The 18,403-nt window shown below is 33.6% G+C and overlaps 1 protein-coding gene across 3 annotated transcripts in view; it reads right to left on the bottom strand.

Annotated features, from left to right (window-relative positions):
• Positions 1–16,770, bottom strand: part of LOC128230537 (uncharacterized) — a 95,913-nt gene extending 79,143 nt beyond the window's left edge. Inside the window, exon 1 of one of the 3 annotated variants that reach the window (XM_052942885.1) lies at positions 16,470–16,770. In XM_052942885.1, the coding sequence (XP_052798845.1) occupies positions 16,470–16,532 (63 nt within the window). In that variant the 5' untranslated portion in view covers positions 16,533–16,770. Of the gene's footprint in view, positions 1–13,650; positions 13,715–14,306; positions 14,447–16,469 lie in introns of those variants that run through there. The other 2 variants (XM_052942887.1, XM_052942886.1) reach the window with 2 other exon arrangements.
• Between the last annotated feature and the right edge of the window lie 1,633 nt (positions 16,771–18,403).

Genomic DNA, 18,403 nt, shown 5'->3' with positions numbered 1-18,403 from the left:
TTGTATTTTTTGACTCGGGTTAATTTTCTCGAAGTATTTTTTCTTCTAATGTGTCCGATTACTTCAAAGTAAATGAGTGTGTATTTATGGCGTTTAATTTGTAATTATTATTTTTATTATTATTATTATTATTATTACTATTATTATTATTATTATTATATTATTATTTTTATTATTATTATTATTATTATTATTATTATTATTATTATTATTATTATTATTATTATTATCATTACAATCATTACTATTATTATTATTATTATTATTTTTATTATTATTATTATTATTATTATTATTATTATTATTATTATTATTATCATTACAATCATTACTATTATTATTATTATTATTATTATTATTATTATTATTATTATTATTATTATTATTATTATTATCATTACAATCATTACTATTATTATTATTATTATTATTATTATTATTATTATTATTATTATTATTATTATTATCATTACTATCATTACTATTATTATTATTATTATTATTATTATTATTATTATTATTACTATCATTACTATTATTATTATTATTATTATTATTATTATTATCATTACTATCATTATTATTATTATTATTATTATTATTATTATTATTATTATTATTATTATTATTATCATTACTATCATTATTATTATTATTATTATTATTATTATTATTATTATTATTATTATTATTATTATTACTATCATTACTATTATTACTATTATTATTATTATTATTATTATTATTATTATTATTATTATTATTATTATTATTATAAATTGTATATGTATAAGCTAAACATTGAGATTATCTACTGTAAAATTGTCAACTTCAAATGGCCCTGAGCCAAAAAATAAATACACAGGCAAGTGGACCCTTTTTGTGAGACCAATGCAATACACAAGGGATGCACAACAGGGGAAAATATCATGCCCAACACTCCTTGAAGGCCTAGTTTTGAGACTTTTAGAAGTGACCCCATCCCCCCAATAGGTGTACGGCCTCTGTGTATTGATCTTTATCTACTTACCTTGATCCCTTTTAATCATATATCCGATCTTAGTATCCTGCTGTGCAGTTTTGGAGGTTTTATTCTAGAAATGGACCCTAATGACCCTGAGCCAATTAACAAATACACAGGAAATTGGCCCTTATGTGACAATAGTGCAATTAGCAGGAGATGCACAGCAGGGAATTATCATGTCAAACATTTCTTAAACTAGGCCTTTATTTGGCCTTGAAATAAAACAAGAAGTGATTAAACGGAAGCTACAGGGCTTGGCATTGTAATCATTCATAGTCAAATAAGAAAAAAGTAGAAGTGTCTTTTCAGCATAAAAGTATGTATATTGCCTCAAATCAATGCAAAGAAGTATTTCAGATATTTATCATTTTATGATAAAGTGACACTTATATCATAAGTAAGGCAAACATTAAAAATGAAATTTAAACACGAAGAAGAATAGTGGTTGATAACGACATTATTTATAGATAACGTTTTTTCTTGTTTACGTAATATTCGTCTGTTGTCATGTAGCGAAATGTTTGTTTGGCTTTGAACACAAATACAAATGAGAATAGTGGCTCAGTAGCGGATCCGGGGGGGGGGGGGGTTACATTTAAAATTAAATACGCCTAAAATGCACATTTCGGACTTGAATTTGTTCAAATTACAGTGACGCAAAAAAAACCAATTCCACTGCCAACATTTTAAACCAAATAAATCTCGATTTTGAGGGAAGAACGCAAGTTAAAAGGTAACGCCCCGAAATTACGCCCCCTCCCCTTCTAACGTTAGCTTTTTGAACCGCCCCTGCAGTGGAAAGTGACAACATGTATTGATAACGATGTTTTCTTATTAATGCAATCTGGGTCTGTTTAGTTATGTGGTAAACATGTTTTAATGTTCATATTGTTTATTGCATTGATTTGTCAGGGGCTCTAAATGAGCCTTGACTATTATAACTTTCAAACTTTAAAGCGAAGTGTTTGTTGGGCCTTGATTGTTTTGGCTAGAACAAAGTCACTGTAAAGGTTTTAAAGCTGCACTCTCGCAGAATTACCGTTTTTACAACTGTTTAATTTTTTGTTTTGGAATAAGAAATTTTTTGCGTAAATATCTGCAAACCAGTAATAAAAGACTGCTGACAAAAGATCAGATCGCAGATTTTCATATTTTCGTTCGAAAATTAATGTTTTATGGCTAAGAAACGGTTTAAGAAAAATGCATAACACATTATTTTTTGAACTTAAATATAAAATTCTGCGAACTATTTTTTGTCAGGAGTCTTATATGACTTGTTTCCATGCATTCTCGCATAAATTGGCTCGTTCCAAGACAAAAAATATAATAGTTGTCAAAACGTTCAATCTGTGAGAGTGCAGCTTTAATCACTGGCCCCAATTTTTCGAAACTTCTTAAGTCCCTTATAACAGGATTAAGCTAATCTCACTATTTTTGTTGGTCTATAAAATGTGTTATATTTACTTCTTCAAGAAATTTTAGAAATTATGTAGGAATACTCTGTATGATTACCAGAATAAACCATTTTTCATTTATCAAAATCCATTTTCAGTATGTATTTTGGCTTATTGAAATAAGCGACTTAAGCCAGTTAAGCTTAAGAAGTTTCGAGAAATCGGGGCCCGGGCTCGTCCCAATAAAATCTCCATTGTATTATAAGTAAATTTTCAAAGTTATAACAAATCATAGAAACTTAAGTAACAGGGGCGGATCCAGGATTCCACATAAGAGGGGGCGTAACTTAGGGGCGTAACCTTTTGAATTGCGCCCCTCCCTCAGAACCGAAATTAATTTGATTTGAAGTGTCTCCCTTGGAGTTTAACGATTTCTAGTCCGAAATGGTGCATTTCGTGCGTATTTAATTATTTGTTTCTACTTTATAGAAATACCTATCAAACTTGGACGATTTTAAGGGGGAGGGGGCACGCGCCGGTGCGCCCCCTCTAGATCCGCTAGTGAGGACTACACAGACAAGCCTAGAAGCAAAAGAACAACTACAATATTTGTATAAACTCCGTTCAATGGCATACGGCCAAAACCAGAAACGTAGAACACAAATATCCACAAACAACCCACAGCATTAAGAATGTATACAAATATGGGTGTTTACCAAGGATTGTTTAGGTCCCGCCTTGGAACGTTATTTTACGTTATAGTTAGATGACATGAATTAACATCTTATTGTTTAAGAACTGGCGGAGTGAGCGTAGCGAATTTGCCCTTCTTGATGATTAAATATTCCTTCAGGTCATCTAAATGTTTTAGAATCCTACCTCATAGGCTGAGACATTGTCAACGCAAACTCTGACGCAGAGAGTGTGAATTGGATGAGTGGCATTAGACACAGGGGCAAGGTGCGTTGATTTGACACACCCCTATGACCACGCCCCCCCCCCAGCCCCATTAAAAAAAATCCCAGGCTTATTGATAATGATGGAGGAACTGTTTCCAATAATACCTTACAAAAAAGAACTTGAATTTTTATTTCGGCTTTAATCTTTGTAAAGGGTGACGACTTGTCCATGTATGTCCCCGTATTTGCCGAGACAACCATGTTCAAGAGGCCATAACTTTGTCAAATCTCAACCAAACAAATAGTGCCACATTGAGCTGTGCTCACAAATAAACAATATTCAGACTTTGTTTACGTAAATATATATGCCAGCAAGAATGTGTATACACGATCAAATTGATCCACGCAACGCAACTATATCGTACATGCAAGCAGGGCACCAACGCATGTGCCGTGAAGATTTTCCGGTTGAAAACAATTGCGCAATTTTCATGTCGGCAGATATATATGTGTCCAGAAATAAACACAGATTGTAAATCGTGTGCACGGCTCTATGGGACAACATTTGACTTCCATTTTACAGATAGTGTAATAGATATATGGTTTATCTTCGGCACACGTGTTGAATTGATGATGCAATAGCTGGATAATGTCTTTTAGTCTGGAAAACTTGGGTGAAATTAGCGGGTAGTTGGTTCGACGAGTAGCGTGTTTTTGGCATTTTGGGTTTGAAATGGCACATGTTTGTAAACTTGTAAATTTGCTTAAAGATTTGTACTCACTTAACAAGGAAAGATCAAAATTGTAGAGTTTGTTTGAGATTTGACAAAGTTTATATATATATAATGGCCTCTTGAACATGGTCGTCGCGACAAATATGGGGAAACACAGGGGTAAGTCGTCACCCTTTTCAAAGATTATAGAATAAAAAATCATTTTTAGTAAGTTTTTATTAGAAAAAGTTCCTCCATCATAAAAAATAAGCCTGGGATTTTTTTTAAAAAAAATGAGGGAGGGGGAGGGGCGTGGTCAAAGGGATGTGTCAAAACAACGCACCCTGTTTCTGTTTCATTAGGCGGCATTAGGCGGACATTGAAAAGGTGTTACGATTGTGTTTGTGTTTTTGTTAGAAACTCATGTGTTGGGGTCCTTATGTTATAAGAAAGACCATGAACACATATTCAACGGTGAAAAAAAGTCATCTGAGAAAAAATGTCACCCTTCCCCCGACCGCCCCCCCCCGAAAAAAAAGAAAAGACATTGGATGAAAATCTATCAATTAATTTATATTGGCCTCAAGTTGCGTTTGCACGAAGTGTTCACTTCATAAATATATTCGATTTGTACATTTCAAAGCAACATTAATATACAGTAATCGAAATGATAATTACTTTAATCAGGAAAGGAATAAAAACACTTCAAGTTTTCAAATTCTGTCACAATTACAAGGGTATTAACTATTGTCTAGTTTCCGGAAAATGAAATACTTGGAAGTCACTCCCTGCATTTGGAAAACACTTTCGATTATAACTATACACCTAAACGCACCCGAAACTAGCTCAATCTGAATTATTCTAGGCTTTTCCTCTGATCCTAGACTAAAATGGCATTTTAAGCGTTAAATGCTCCATACACCTTTTATCGGACATTTCAAGTTTTCTTAGTACATTTTAAACATTTTGCGCACTGGAATCGTTTGTAAAGAAATATAGGCGAAAAGTTGTCGAACCAAGCAATAGCATATGTGATCAACCGAACATGATAGTTTCATTTTATTCTGAAACTTTGCCAGAAATAGTGAAACCTAAAGGAGTTTGATCTCTTTAGGATATCATCCGGGTACTCAACATTTGCTTACCATTGGTAATTGTGTTTCAGGCGTACAATATATGTTGATGCATTTTTTTATTAATTTTCCTGCATAACCATCTTTAATTTATTTGACTTTAATAATAAAAAACAACAAAAACATATGTTTTAGGAACAGATTTATACATGTTTTTTAATAAATAGCTACGAATACGCAAATACCCCGCCTGAAAGGGCCTTAAAGGGACTGTGTTACAGATTGGCACCAAAAAAAGTTTTTTTCTGTAACGAATCTCAGGACAATTATCTAATAGAATGTCTTACACTTTGATATCATAATTGTAATAAAAGTACCAAAATGTAAAAAAATAATGTGTCGGAGACCGGGTTCGAGCCCGCGTCGCCAAAATTGAAGTCCTGCGTCTTACTCACTGAGCTACAAAGGCTTATGCTAATCGGGTGACATAATTAAGCTATTCACCTACCTCGGTAATATCACGTGATAACACCGACTATCCAATCACGCATAAGGAATGAATTATACCTGGTAGACATACCCAGTAATCTTTTTTAATGGAAAAATACGAAATAACTGCTAAACTTAAATAAATTGTTAACTATGTGGTACTTTAGTTAGTAAGTTTCAATGCATTGTACACATGCCAAGTTTATGTCAGTTTTCGACAATTTTTTGTTTCGCTATTTTATCATACGTGAGACAACCCCTTAAAGAACGCTAATACTATCTTATTTGTACCTTAACAGTACTTTTTTTTGGATTTGACAATGGAAGTCATTTGAGTTAAACACGATAATGCATTAAAATTAGAATATTTTTTTGTATCAACCAATGTTGTGCGCCTTTAAATTCTGATGCGTATTTGATGATAATGTTAACTAATGTTTGATATTATTTGAAAAGGAATCAAATGCTGATCACTTATTTATAAAATAAATGTACGATTTATTTCTTATTAATAATATTATGGCAATTTGAATATTTATGTTCTATTTCAACTGAAATTAGACGTGAAACGGTCTATTTTCTAATCGTCAAAACGCAAACAACATAAATTTATTTTAGCACATTTTTTCATACTCTTTTTCTACCCACATATCCCTTTCAAACGATATTTAAAAAATGGGGTCATATTGGATCCAAAATTCAAATAAAAGTAATCAACAAATGTTAAAAATTCGTCCATATACATCCGAGGTTGTATCGAAGGAAAATGGCCGAGGTTCTCCTTTTGATAAAGATTTGGCAATCGGAATAAATGAAACTATGCTGACAATGTCAGCAGCAAATATTCACCATGGTTACTTTACGTAGACTACATGGCCGCAAAAATATCGCAAATCGTCCGTTTTTTCAGTTGGCAATATCTTGGCTAGGGTCACGAAACTTGCTACGCATATGCCCATCGCTATTTTTATCATGTGTTCCAAGTTTCAAAGGTTTTCCAACCGGTTTAGTTAAAGACAAGGTAATAAGCAAAGCAATATTTCAACCCGGGAAATTACCGAAATGCCAGTCTTTGTACGAAAGACTTACAAGTCTTTGAGCGGAAGACGGAAAACCTAAAAGCGTAAGATGGAGTACTTACAAGACTTCGAGCGGAAGACTTACAAGTCTTTGAGCGGAAGACGGAAGACTTACAAGACTGAGCGGAAGACTTACAAGTCTTTGAGCGGAAGACGGAAGACTTACAAGACTTTGAGCGGCAGACTTACAAGTCTTTGAGCGAAAGACGAAAGACCTGCAAGTCTTTGAGCGGAAGACGGAAGACTTACACAATTTTGAGCGGAAGACGGAAGACTTACAGACTTTGAGCGGAAGACGGAAGACTTACTAGACTTTGAGCGGAAGACTTACAAGTATTTGAGCGGAAGATGGAAGACTAACAAGACTCTGAGCGGAAGACTTATAAGTATTTGAGCGGAAGACTTACAAGTCTTTGAGCGGAAGACGGAAGACTTACAAGACTTTGTACGGAAAACTTACAAGGCTTTGAGCGGAAGACGGAAAACTTAAAGCCTTTAAGCGGTGATAGAAGACATACAAGACTTTGAGCGGAAGACGGAAAACATACAAGCAGTTGAGCGGACGACGGAAGACTAACAAGTATTTGAGCGGAAGACGTAAACCCTAAAAACTTTTGAGCGGAAGACGGCTGACTGACAAGTCTTTGAACGGAAGACGCAATATTTAAATGTCTTCGAGCGAAAGACGGAAGCCTTAGAGCGGAAGATTACCGCAACACCGATACTTTAACAGTAAATTGACAATATTTCGATCAAAACATTAGGGATAAATACTTTCACTATTTAACAAAATCCTAATAATAAAATAAAAACAAACTATAAAAATTTAGCATCGATACAAATAGACTTACATGTATTACATTTTCTTATAATGCCGCATGACTACTTTTCCAAAGTATCATTTCATGAGATTCATTGCTTTTGTATTTGTATGATCAAGAAACTCGACAGGAGCAGTTTGAACCAATCCTTATTCCCAAAGATACTGAAACAAATTATTTTTGTCTTTTTCTAAAAATATGACTCAATGTCAGTATGTAGTTCTTTTTAAATGAAGTCTACTGGGGCTACCTTTTTAATACTTACCTAACCCTATGAACATAATACTGATATATATAATATATTATAAATAGTGTTCTTTTTAAACAGTAGACTTTTATGCACCAGTCAATCGGCAGAACGCCCCATCCCAACCCCCAGGTCCGGGGATAGCCGGGGAAATGGACCGTGTTTTACCTTGCCGGTGGCCCCGCAGTGAATGCGTTGGTTTTGTCTTCACGCCAGATATTGCGGGGAATGGGCCTTACCTATGGTCCCTGGGTTGCGGGGGCATTTTGCGGAGATTTTACCATCAGTTCGTTACTGCAGGTCGGGGATTTTACCCGGGCTTGGCTGGACCGAAAGTCGAAGTCCCCGCTATTCCCCGGACCTGGGGGTGGGGGTGGGGGCGTGGTTACAATTGACTGGTGCATTATACGCATAACAATAAAATCTAATCATTGACCTTTCTTCTAAACCTAGAAATGCATTGTTTTAGTTTTGAATTATTGTAATGTGTTAAGTTATACAATCGTAGTTTTAGCATGGAGCAAAGTGGTATTTTTTCCATACAAGCTTTGTATAATAAAATTATCCTTATATTTAAAATTGTCATAGACAGGACAATGGTTAGAGCACTCGCTTCTCAGTTAGGCGACCTGGGTTCGATTCCTGGTCTGGGCGCATGTGAGTTTAGATTGTGGCCACGAAGACGGATAAGTGGGCTTCCTCCGGATACTTCGTTTACCCCCACAAAACAAGACCCACACTCACGCGTAACATGGTGCCAACCAGAGTGATTAATATTGCTGTAATAATTTGTTTTACAATTGTTGTAAAATATATATGTTTAAACTAAACAGGACTTATATGAAGGTATATGCTTATGTATATATAAATATTACACGGAAAACAAGGAGCATAAATTGGATATTGTAAATTAAATGGTACGGTAGTTTCGAAGCTGATGTGTTCCATACATAACATTATTCATGCGAAAATAATACACATAAATAAAAGGAAAAGATTCCTTCAATGATTACCATGAACTACAATTTTAGAAAAAGAACATATTTTGTTTTGTTTTGATTTGGAATTTAAAAACCCCCAAATTACTAATAATACGTATTTGTATCATTTAATATGTTTATAAGAAATCATTTTATGAAAGTTACAAAACTTTCCACAGTAGTGGACTTGCGAGGGTTGTTTCAGAAGTTTGAGGACTTCCTCCTAGTTTTCATAATATATAGCGGAAAGAACAATTAATTATACCGATACAAACTCTTTCCGTTATTATTCTTTAAAATCTACAAAAAACAACAACAACAACAACAACAAAAAACAAGCATTACTTCGATTGATACAAACAAGTCGACGGCGACCCAACGCCCGTTAATTTTTCCCACGTCAATTTTGACGTTATTTAATCACGCTTCAGTTTTTCTCGATGTAATCCTCGGCCAGTTACACACCCTTTTTGTCGCGCGAGATTCACTCACTTTAAATGAAAGAATTATTATTTTTCTTTGATTAAAGCAAAGGCAACGACGGCGACCCAACACCCGTTAATTCTTCCACGTCAATTTTGACATTATTTGATCACGCGTCAATTTTTCCTAGGTGTAATTCTCGGCAAGTTTTATGCACTTTTTGCGGCGCGAGATCCGCTAAATGTAATTAGAAGAAGTATTGTTTTTAAAAGGATTGAAACAAAGGCAACGACGGCGACCCAACACCCGTTAATTCTTCTACGTCAATTTTGACATTATTTGATCACGCGTCAATTTTTCCTAGGTGTAATTCTCGGCAAGTTTTATGCACTTTTTGCGGCGCGAGATCCGCTAAATGTGAGTAGAAAAAGTATTGTTTTTAAAAGGATTGAAACAAAGGCAACGACGGCGGCCCAACACCCGTTAATTTTCTCACGTCAATTTAACGTCATTTTTTCTCGGCCAGTTTTACACGCCTTGTGTGGCACGAGATCCACCAACTTTAAGTGGAGGAAGTATTATTTTACTTTGATTGAAACAAACGCATCGACGGCGACCCAATGCAAGTTAATATTCCCACGTCATGTTTACGTTATTTATTCACGCGTCAATTTTTCTCGATGTTATTCACGGCTTTAGCGAATTGTGAACAATAATCAATTGAAGGTCGAAGCTAAGTTGCAGACATTAGAGTTGCTCCAGGTTTTATAAAAGACAGGGTGCTGCAAAAGAATGACAGGATGCTAATGAAGAAAATGGCACATTGTTTCGGGTTGTGAAGAACTCGAATATTATTTACTTGACAGCAGATACAACTGTGTTTTAATTGTTAAGGTATTAGGATTCAACTGCCAAATATGTCAACTTTGTTTGCATTTTTAATCATTTTAAAAGTTACGTTTTTAAATCAAAATAAAGGAAATATTTTACACATTTCAGTATTTCATTCTTTGAAGAAAGGAAGGTGCACATTCTAGTCCCGATGAGGGCAGAAGAGAAGAGACCAAAAAGACAGGGTGCAGCAGCCTTCCATAACTGTTTAGCTTATACTCTAAACATTATAACAGCGACACGCCTGTCTTCTAAATCGTGTCTCTGGTGTGGTGTTCAATATGGAACTTAGGACAATCTTATGGTCATACGGCATTGACTTCATTCACTGTATTGGTCCGTTATTTATATCGAGAAATCCGATTAGCTACATCGTTCTTAGATCCAATTAAGACCAATATTGAATACAAGCCCTGGGGCCATGATTACGAACAGTCTCAAGTCCAAGTCTAGACTCAGACTCAGAATATTTTTTTTTTAAAGGAACAAAAAATCGTATTTATTCCATTTCTTGTACAAAAAATTATGTAAATAATAGTAAAACATTCAAACAGTAATATATTTCAGCAAATTTTACATCAATGCTCTGAAAGAAGGAAAATTACAATGAAATGAACTGCCATAATGAGTCTTGAGTCTGAACTCTGACTTGAGACTGCTCGTAATCACTGCCCTTGATCTTCCGCAACATCGTTGATATCACTTTTGGGGAACGGCTACAACGTTAGAATAACGTATAACTTTTTTCCTTTACAGCGACTATGAAACAAGATATTACAACATATTATTAATCATTCTTGTTGGCACGATGTCACGCGAGAGTGTGGTGTTGTTTTTTCAGGGGGAATCGGAGTACCCGGAGGGAACCCACTTGTCCGGCTTAGTGACCACAAACCAAACCCACTTACGCCCAGGCCGGAAACCGAACCTTTGTCACTTACGTATGTAAGGTATTTTGGTACCAATAAATCAATTCCAAATAATTAAGCTTGCTCATTATCTATGTATTATAATTATTTAATCAAATTATAAATGACTTAAAATCTCATTTGAACAACTTATTATAAAACTAAAATTATGATTTTAAATCTTTTTACTTTACTAATTAATATGAACAAATGTGATTTATAAAACTTACAATTTTATATAAATTATAAGTGGACTGAACACATGCAATAACGATGTCTGAGTGTATTTATATTTCTTATGAATTAAAGAAACATTTTCATACATATCAATCTTTGTAAGAATTATTTTCAAGTCAACAGATCACAAATAATAATAATATCTTGGTATATATATATATTCATTTGTGGATGAAATAATCATTTTAATATATTGCAATCTTTGTTAGAAAAAAAGTGAACTGAAAACAAATAATTATCATACCTGGATAAATTCATATGTCTATATATGTGGATTAACGTCCCATTTTTGCATATTTCAATCTTTGTTAGAAGTTTTAAGTGAACTCAAAAACACACACAATTATGATACCTAGGAATATTTATTTATCTTGTTGAATAAGGATCCATTTTCATACATATATCAATTTTTGTTGGACATTTTTAAGTCAATTGAACACAAATAATTATATAACCTGGAAATATTTATATTTCTATGTTGATTAATGACGCATTTTTGCATAATTCAATCATAGTTAGATTGTTGTTCAATTGAACAGATCAAAAATAATAATGGCATCTGAGTACATTTATATTCCTATATTGATTATTTAAATTTTTGTATATTTTAATCTTTATTAGAAAATAAGAGAACCCATATTTGTATATTTTAATCTCTGTTAGAAATGTTCAAGTGAACTCTGAAACACACATAATTATGATGCCTGGGGATATTTATATATCTATGTGGATTAAGGACCCATTTCCTTACATATATCAATCTTTGTTGGAAATTTATAAGTCAACTGAACACAAATAATAAAGAAATTTGGGTATCCTTTATTTCTATGTGGATTAAGAACTCAATATTTTATAGTTCAATCATTGTTAGAAATTTTCAAGTGAACTGATCAAGAATAATAATAGCATCTGGGTATATTTATATTTCTATGTGGATGAAGAACCCATTTTTGTATATTTCAATCATTGTTAGAAATTTTCAAGTGAACTGATCAAAAATGATAATGACATCTGGGTATATTCATATTTCTATGTGGATGAAGAACCCATTCTTGTATATTTCAATCATTGTTAGAAATTTTCAAGTGAACTGATCAAAAGTAATAATGACATCTGGGTATATTCATATTTCTATGTGGATGAAGAACCCATTTTTGTATATTTCAATCATTGTTAGAAATTTTCAAGTGTACTGATAAAAAATAATAATATTTCTATGTAGATTAAACAACCATTTATTTTTTGATATATCATTTGTTTTCAGAATTTCTCAATTGAACTTAACACAATCTTAGTTATATAGACATTTTGACAATGTTTAATCACTCTGAACAGTTCATAACTAACTACAGTCTTACGGGAACGAAAGTTTCTCGTTTTTGTTTAAATTTTGATTTTTTTTTGCAGTCTCAAAATATATGTTTCATTTAGAATGTGAGCAAAGATATATTTTATGCTAGCAATAAGTTTTTTGTTTCTCAGCATTGCATTTTTTTTTATGAAAATTGGAACCAGTAAACTAAATTATCAAGATATTATTTTTTTTTAAATGAAATAAAAATATTATATTATATTATGTTACCTCTGTTTTATCAACATACAACCAATATATGCATCTATTAAAGATAACTAGTTTCAATAAATATATAAAAAATGTTAAACTCAAGATAATTTGACCTAAAAATATGAAGATAATATGTGTTCATAATATTTACAAATTATAAATACATTTAAGTACATGTATGTTTAGATTTTATTTTTATAATGGCCGACACCGAAGACATCGACAGTACATGGTCGTATGTTTTGTTTCTGTTATTTTAAATATTGATTAAAGAATGTCTTAACCTTCGTACACAATCCTGTTAAACTTTAGACAATTCATGCATATTTTGTGTACAGTAATAGTTTCACATTCTCTCTATATATATACCGGCATAGAAAACAAAATGACCGCAGTTTATTCGTTACATCCTTGCAACGATTGATTATTTTAGCTCAAATAAATGCTATTTAACAACATAAAATGCAGAATGATTTGAAAATGTTATGATACACAAGAAAAGTACATGACACATTCGTGTATTCATAAGTTTAATGTAAGAAAACTAGGCACAAACAGAGCGATGTATCTTATTTTGATTGCCTTAATTAGATATCTGGTGAATGCGAATGTATATTGTCAACAAAAATACACGTTAAGACATTTCAATGAATTCATGACATGTAAGTCATTGTTTCAAATATTTAATAATATAATATAAACATCTAATGAGTCTCCCGTCTAAGGGTTTGAACTTGTTTAGTTGTATAGATCATCATCACAACAACAGGAAGTGCTGACTGTTCATGATTGCAATGAGTAAATGATTAATCACATTTAAATCAAACAATGTTTAAGAGTCATTAAAAGACAAATGCAAATTTAAGTACTTATTTTGATTTTGCAATGAAAAAAGAAAGTAAAAGTACCTGAATTGCCTTCATTTTGTAACTTTTCTAACTCGATGAAACGAACAGCGATGAGTTTGGACACATGTGCGCAGAAGTGATGCGCAGTGGTTTGCAATGATTGCGCAATCCAAGTAAGTTAAAGATGCACTCTTACTCCCAAACAAGATGTACCACCATTAAAACCTTTTGTATTAATTTACCGAAAAGGATGAATAAATATCGAAAACAATGGTTCTTATGAATGATACTACGTTTATATTTAGAGAAAGGCACAGAAAAACACAAGATTTCTACCTTATGTGACGGAAATTGATCATTGTAACTTTTTAGGAAACACAAGTCATTTTGTTTGGTGCGTTTTCAACTAAATACACGGCTACAATATTGTTATCAGTAATTAATATTTTCTACAAATGCTTTATTAAGTAAGAAGTTAAAGGTTTATCACTCAAAATATATGTTTGTTATACATGTGTATGTATTGATTTTAAATACGAGGTAACTTTGACTTTTGAAATTTTGCATCATTATTTTATTAACATTTGGCAATATTAGTCCTAAAATCAGCTGTTTTAACCTTAATTGCTTAAGAAAACAGAAATAGATAGTGTCAAGAAGACTCAATCGTTTACCATAATTTAACAGTAATAATTATGAAAACAATACATCCATACCTATATCATATATCGATGACGTTAATTCCATAACGAATTGCACAAACAGTATTTCAAATAAGATTTAAATATAATAAAATAAGAAAACTTTTATTATCCACTTTTGGTTTGAATGAAACTTATGGGATTGTTGATTTTCCCAAAACGATTCTTTGAAATATGGGAGAGGTAAGGGTTCGTAGAATTGGACCGATAACTAAATATAAGTGAACCAATCTAACCAATTCGTTCTACATAGCAATGATACTTCCTACTTCATACAATGAATAAAACAATCATGCGTAAAATCAGATTTGTATTATACATTACTTCTAAACTAAATCTAATTAATCAATGTAGTTATAGATATAATCAAAGTAGCATATATTTTCAAAGGTAATTAAATTGAAAAACTATATAATAAAATAATGTTTTCAATCAAATTTAAATTTGAAGGTATGCTCAATTTCAAAGTTTATACTTTAATTTACTCTTATTCGTTTGAATGTTTAATTAATTGTGATAAGTCACCCACGCATTTAGAATATATTGCGTCAATATTTCGTACCATTTGCTATATAAATATTCAATAAAGGAACAAACAGTCCTTATTTAGATCTACCTTTTAATCTTTAAACTTGTAATTTTATAGCGCATGAGTATGATAACGAACAGCCTTGAACTCGATAGTAATGTAAGATTAATGCTTTCATGGAAGTGTTGATTGTAAAATGATTTTGTTTTTAAACGAGTACAATCGTCATTCGACAGGTACTCGTCTTAAGTGGAATTCTTCGTATTAATTACACCACAAAGCGTGGGGTGAATAAAAACGACTCTATATATACCAAGTAGTTTGAAATCCGATATGCTTTAAAGTCATGAGCGAAAGTATGGGTCACAAAGTACATAGATATACGCCCTTATGTTTTGTTTTAAGAAAGAAAGGAAGGAAGGAAGGAAGGAAGGAAGGAAGGAAGGAAGGAAGGAAGGAAGGAAGGAAGGAAGGAAGGAAGGAAGGAAGGAAGGAAGGAAGGAAGGAAGGAAGGAAGGAAGGAAGGAAGGAAGGAAGGAAGGAAGGAAGGAAGGAAGGAAGGAAGGAAGGAAGGAAGGAAGGAAGGAAGGAAGGAAGGAAGGAAGGAAGGAAGGAAGGAAGGAAGGAAGGAAGGAAGGAAGGAAGGAAGGAAGGAAGGAAGGAAGGAAGGAAGGAAGGAAGGAAGGAAGGAAGGAAGGAAGGAAGGAGGGAGGGAGGGAGGGAGGGAGGGAGGGAGGGAGGGAGGGAGGGAGGGAAGGAAGGAAGGAGGGAGGGAGGGTGAGGAAAGGAAATGAGAGGAAGGAAATCATAAAAATCATGGTACGAAACGGTTAATTCACCCACAAACCTCATTATTGAAATTATAAAACTTGTGCTTTGCGCTCTTGTATTATTACAATTAATCGGGTAGCGGATGCAGTAACTATTTAATGATTTAGATTTAAGTGATTTTCCATCAGTTCAAGCATCTTCCGATTGGATTAACGCATGCGCTAGCATAGTGCGAACAGTTCGTGAATTAAATCTTAATGTACGTATGCTCGTGAAATGTCTGGACCTCACTTACAAACATGTGATTGACACTCTACATGCAACAGCTTAGAGAAATAAGGGTTACTAGGTCGCACATTATGCTCCGCAAAGAGAGGTGTGTATATTCGTCGCTTCGTCATTTCGTCCGTCCGTCCTTCTCACACTTACCCGGAAAATAACTTAAAACTAACTGATAGGATTGAAATACAGCTTGGTATATAGATAGATGGGGAATAGAGGGGAAGTGCAGTACACAAGGACCATAATCATTGCATACATGTTTATTACATATCCCCGGCTACTGAACCATTATTTTTTTCATAATCGGTGTGTGTCGGGACCATATCTGAGAGAAAAAAATGTTTGAGTCATCTTGGTTGGGCGCCATATGTAACATACTTCCCATTTACTATATTTTTATCCCCTCAATAGAAATATGACTAATAGAATCCCAACCCAACTTCTACTTACAGGTAAGTCTCGTTTGTTTGGGGGAATTCTATTACGTCATACTATTTTCGGAATCAAATGAGATTTCAACGCAAACAAAAATGACTTGCGCAATCTCGTACAGGCACTTATTCAAAAACATCGAACATTCGTAGAAAAAAGGGTACCTGTTTACTGTAAAACAACTTCCTGGAAGGAGCAACAACTTTCTCTCTCCAGGGGATTGTCATAGAATCTGGCAAACGTTGTATCTGTGGACCAACCAGCTACTTTCATTATTTCCGATATTGGAAGTCCACTTGCTTTCACTTTCGATGAAGCAGCACTTCTTGTGCTGTGAGAGCTATATTTATCAATATCAATGCCAGAACTTTTCAACACAATTTTTTCAATTTTATCCACCGACTTATAGTTGTTGAAACCACAGGTTTGTGTGGTTTAATATAACTAATTATCAACTGTCTAACACCATTACGTAACCCACTAGTTTGTTCAATATATTCTGCAATAGTACTATATACACAAATTTCACTATCTAGCGTATATCTGTTTAATTTTAGGATCGGATTAACTTTTCCTTTCCTTGACTGTTTCAACAGCCCAGAGTAGTGTAACACATAAGACTCACTGTCTTTCATCATATTATCAAGTGTCAACAAAGAAATAGAATGGCTTCGACTTGCCTGAGTCAAAGCTATAAGCATAACTAGCTTGTAAGATAGCATCTTTAATGACAACTGTCTTGCTGGTGTCAGAGTTTTCAAATAACACAGAACTTTTGACACATCCCATGTCTCTTTGTATTTTGGTTTAGTTGGACGCAAGTTATAAACACCACTGAGAAAACGTATAACTAATGGATGGCTTCCCACATTATAACCATCTTGTTTTTTACATAAACTTGATAAAGCAATTCTTGCAGTATTTAATGTTTCATAGCTCAATCCTGAATCATATAGTTCAGTTAGAAATTCTATGCAGTACTCTATAGGGGTTTGAAGTGGATCAATTTCCCTTTCACGACAGAAGTGAATCCATCGGTTAATGTACGTGGAATATTGCTTCTGTGTAGTCTTTCTCCATGAGGCCATGATGATATTAATAGACTTTTCAGATAAGTTTCGCTTTTCATAGGATCTCCGGATATACGACATAGCATTAGATGTAGTTTGTTGACTAAAGGATGCACTTTCAATGTTTGTGGTAATTTCAATGTGTCCTGGTCCACTTTCAGAATGAATGGATCGTATGTCAACATTTCCAGAATACTGGTGAAAGAATTCTGTGTTATCCTAAAAAGTGCCACCAGCAAGGCCTCTGCTCTGTCCTGCCTCACTTTCTGAATTACTTGTGCCACACACCTGAAAGGAGGAAAAGCATATATGTGTCTACCTTTTCAATCCACAGAAAAAGCATCAACTGCTTCTGCATCTGGATCTGGTTTCCATGAAACAAATCGATCCAATTGCCTATTCAAACGAGAAGCAAACATGTCAATTTCCGGCAAACCAAAACAATTCACGGCTTCTGAAAAAACAGATTCTGCTAGTTTACATTCAACATTTTCATTAAAATGTCTTGAACTAAAATCTGCCTCGTTTGCAATTCCAGGAACATGTGTTGCTGAAAGCCAAATTGCGCTATCCTTACTCCAGAGCCACATATGCTTTGCAATGTTGTTAAGTTGTTCTATTTTACCACCCATTTAACAAATATATGCAACAGTACACGAGTTGTCAGAACGTATTTGTACATGGATGTTTGATTTTGTCTTACAAAATGACTTGAGAGCATGGCTTGCAGCAAACAATTCCAAGACATTGATATGATTCTGAATCTCAGTATCATCCCATCGGCCACCAATGCTTTCATTCTCTGAAACAGCACCCCATCCAAACGAACTAGCGTCTGTGGTGATTATGAGATCTGGATTTCCATGTATAATCTGTTTATTTTGGTGAGAAAGATTTTGAATCCACCATGAGAGTTCATTTTTTATACTTTCTGTGATAGACATCATAGACTCATAATCACCAGCATGGTGTTGAAGTGCTTGAATTTTTGCACATTCAATAGTTCTGTAAAACAATGGACCAAACTC

The sequence above is a fragment of the Mya arenaria genome, chromosome 4 (assembly GCF_026914265.1).
Source record: "Mya arenaria isolate MELC-2E11 chromosome 4, ASM2691426v1".
Lineage (NCBI taxonomy): Eukaryota > Metazoa > Mollusca > Bivalvia > Myida > Myidae > Mya > Mya arenaria.
This window is presented reverse-complemented; position numbering and strand designations above follow the sequence as displayed.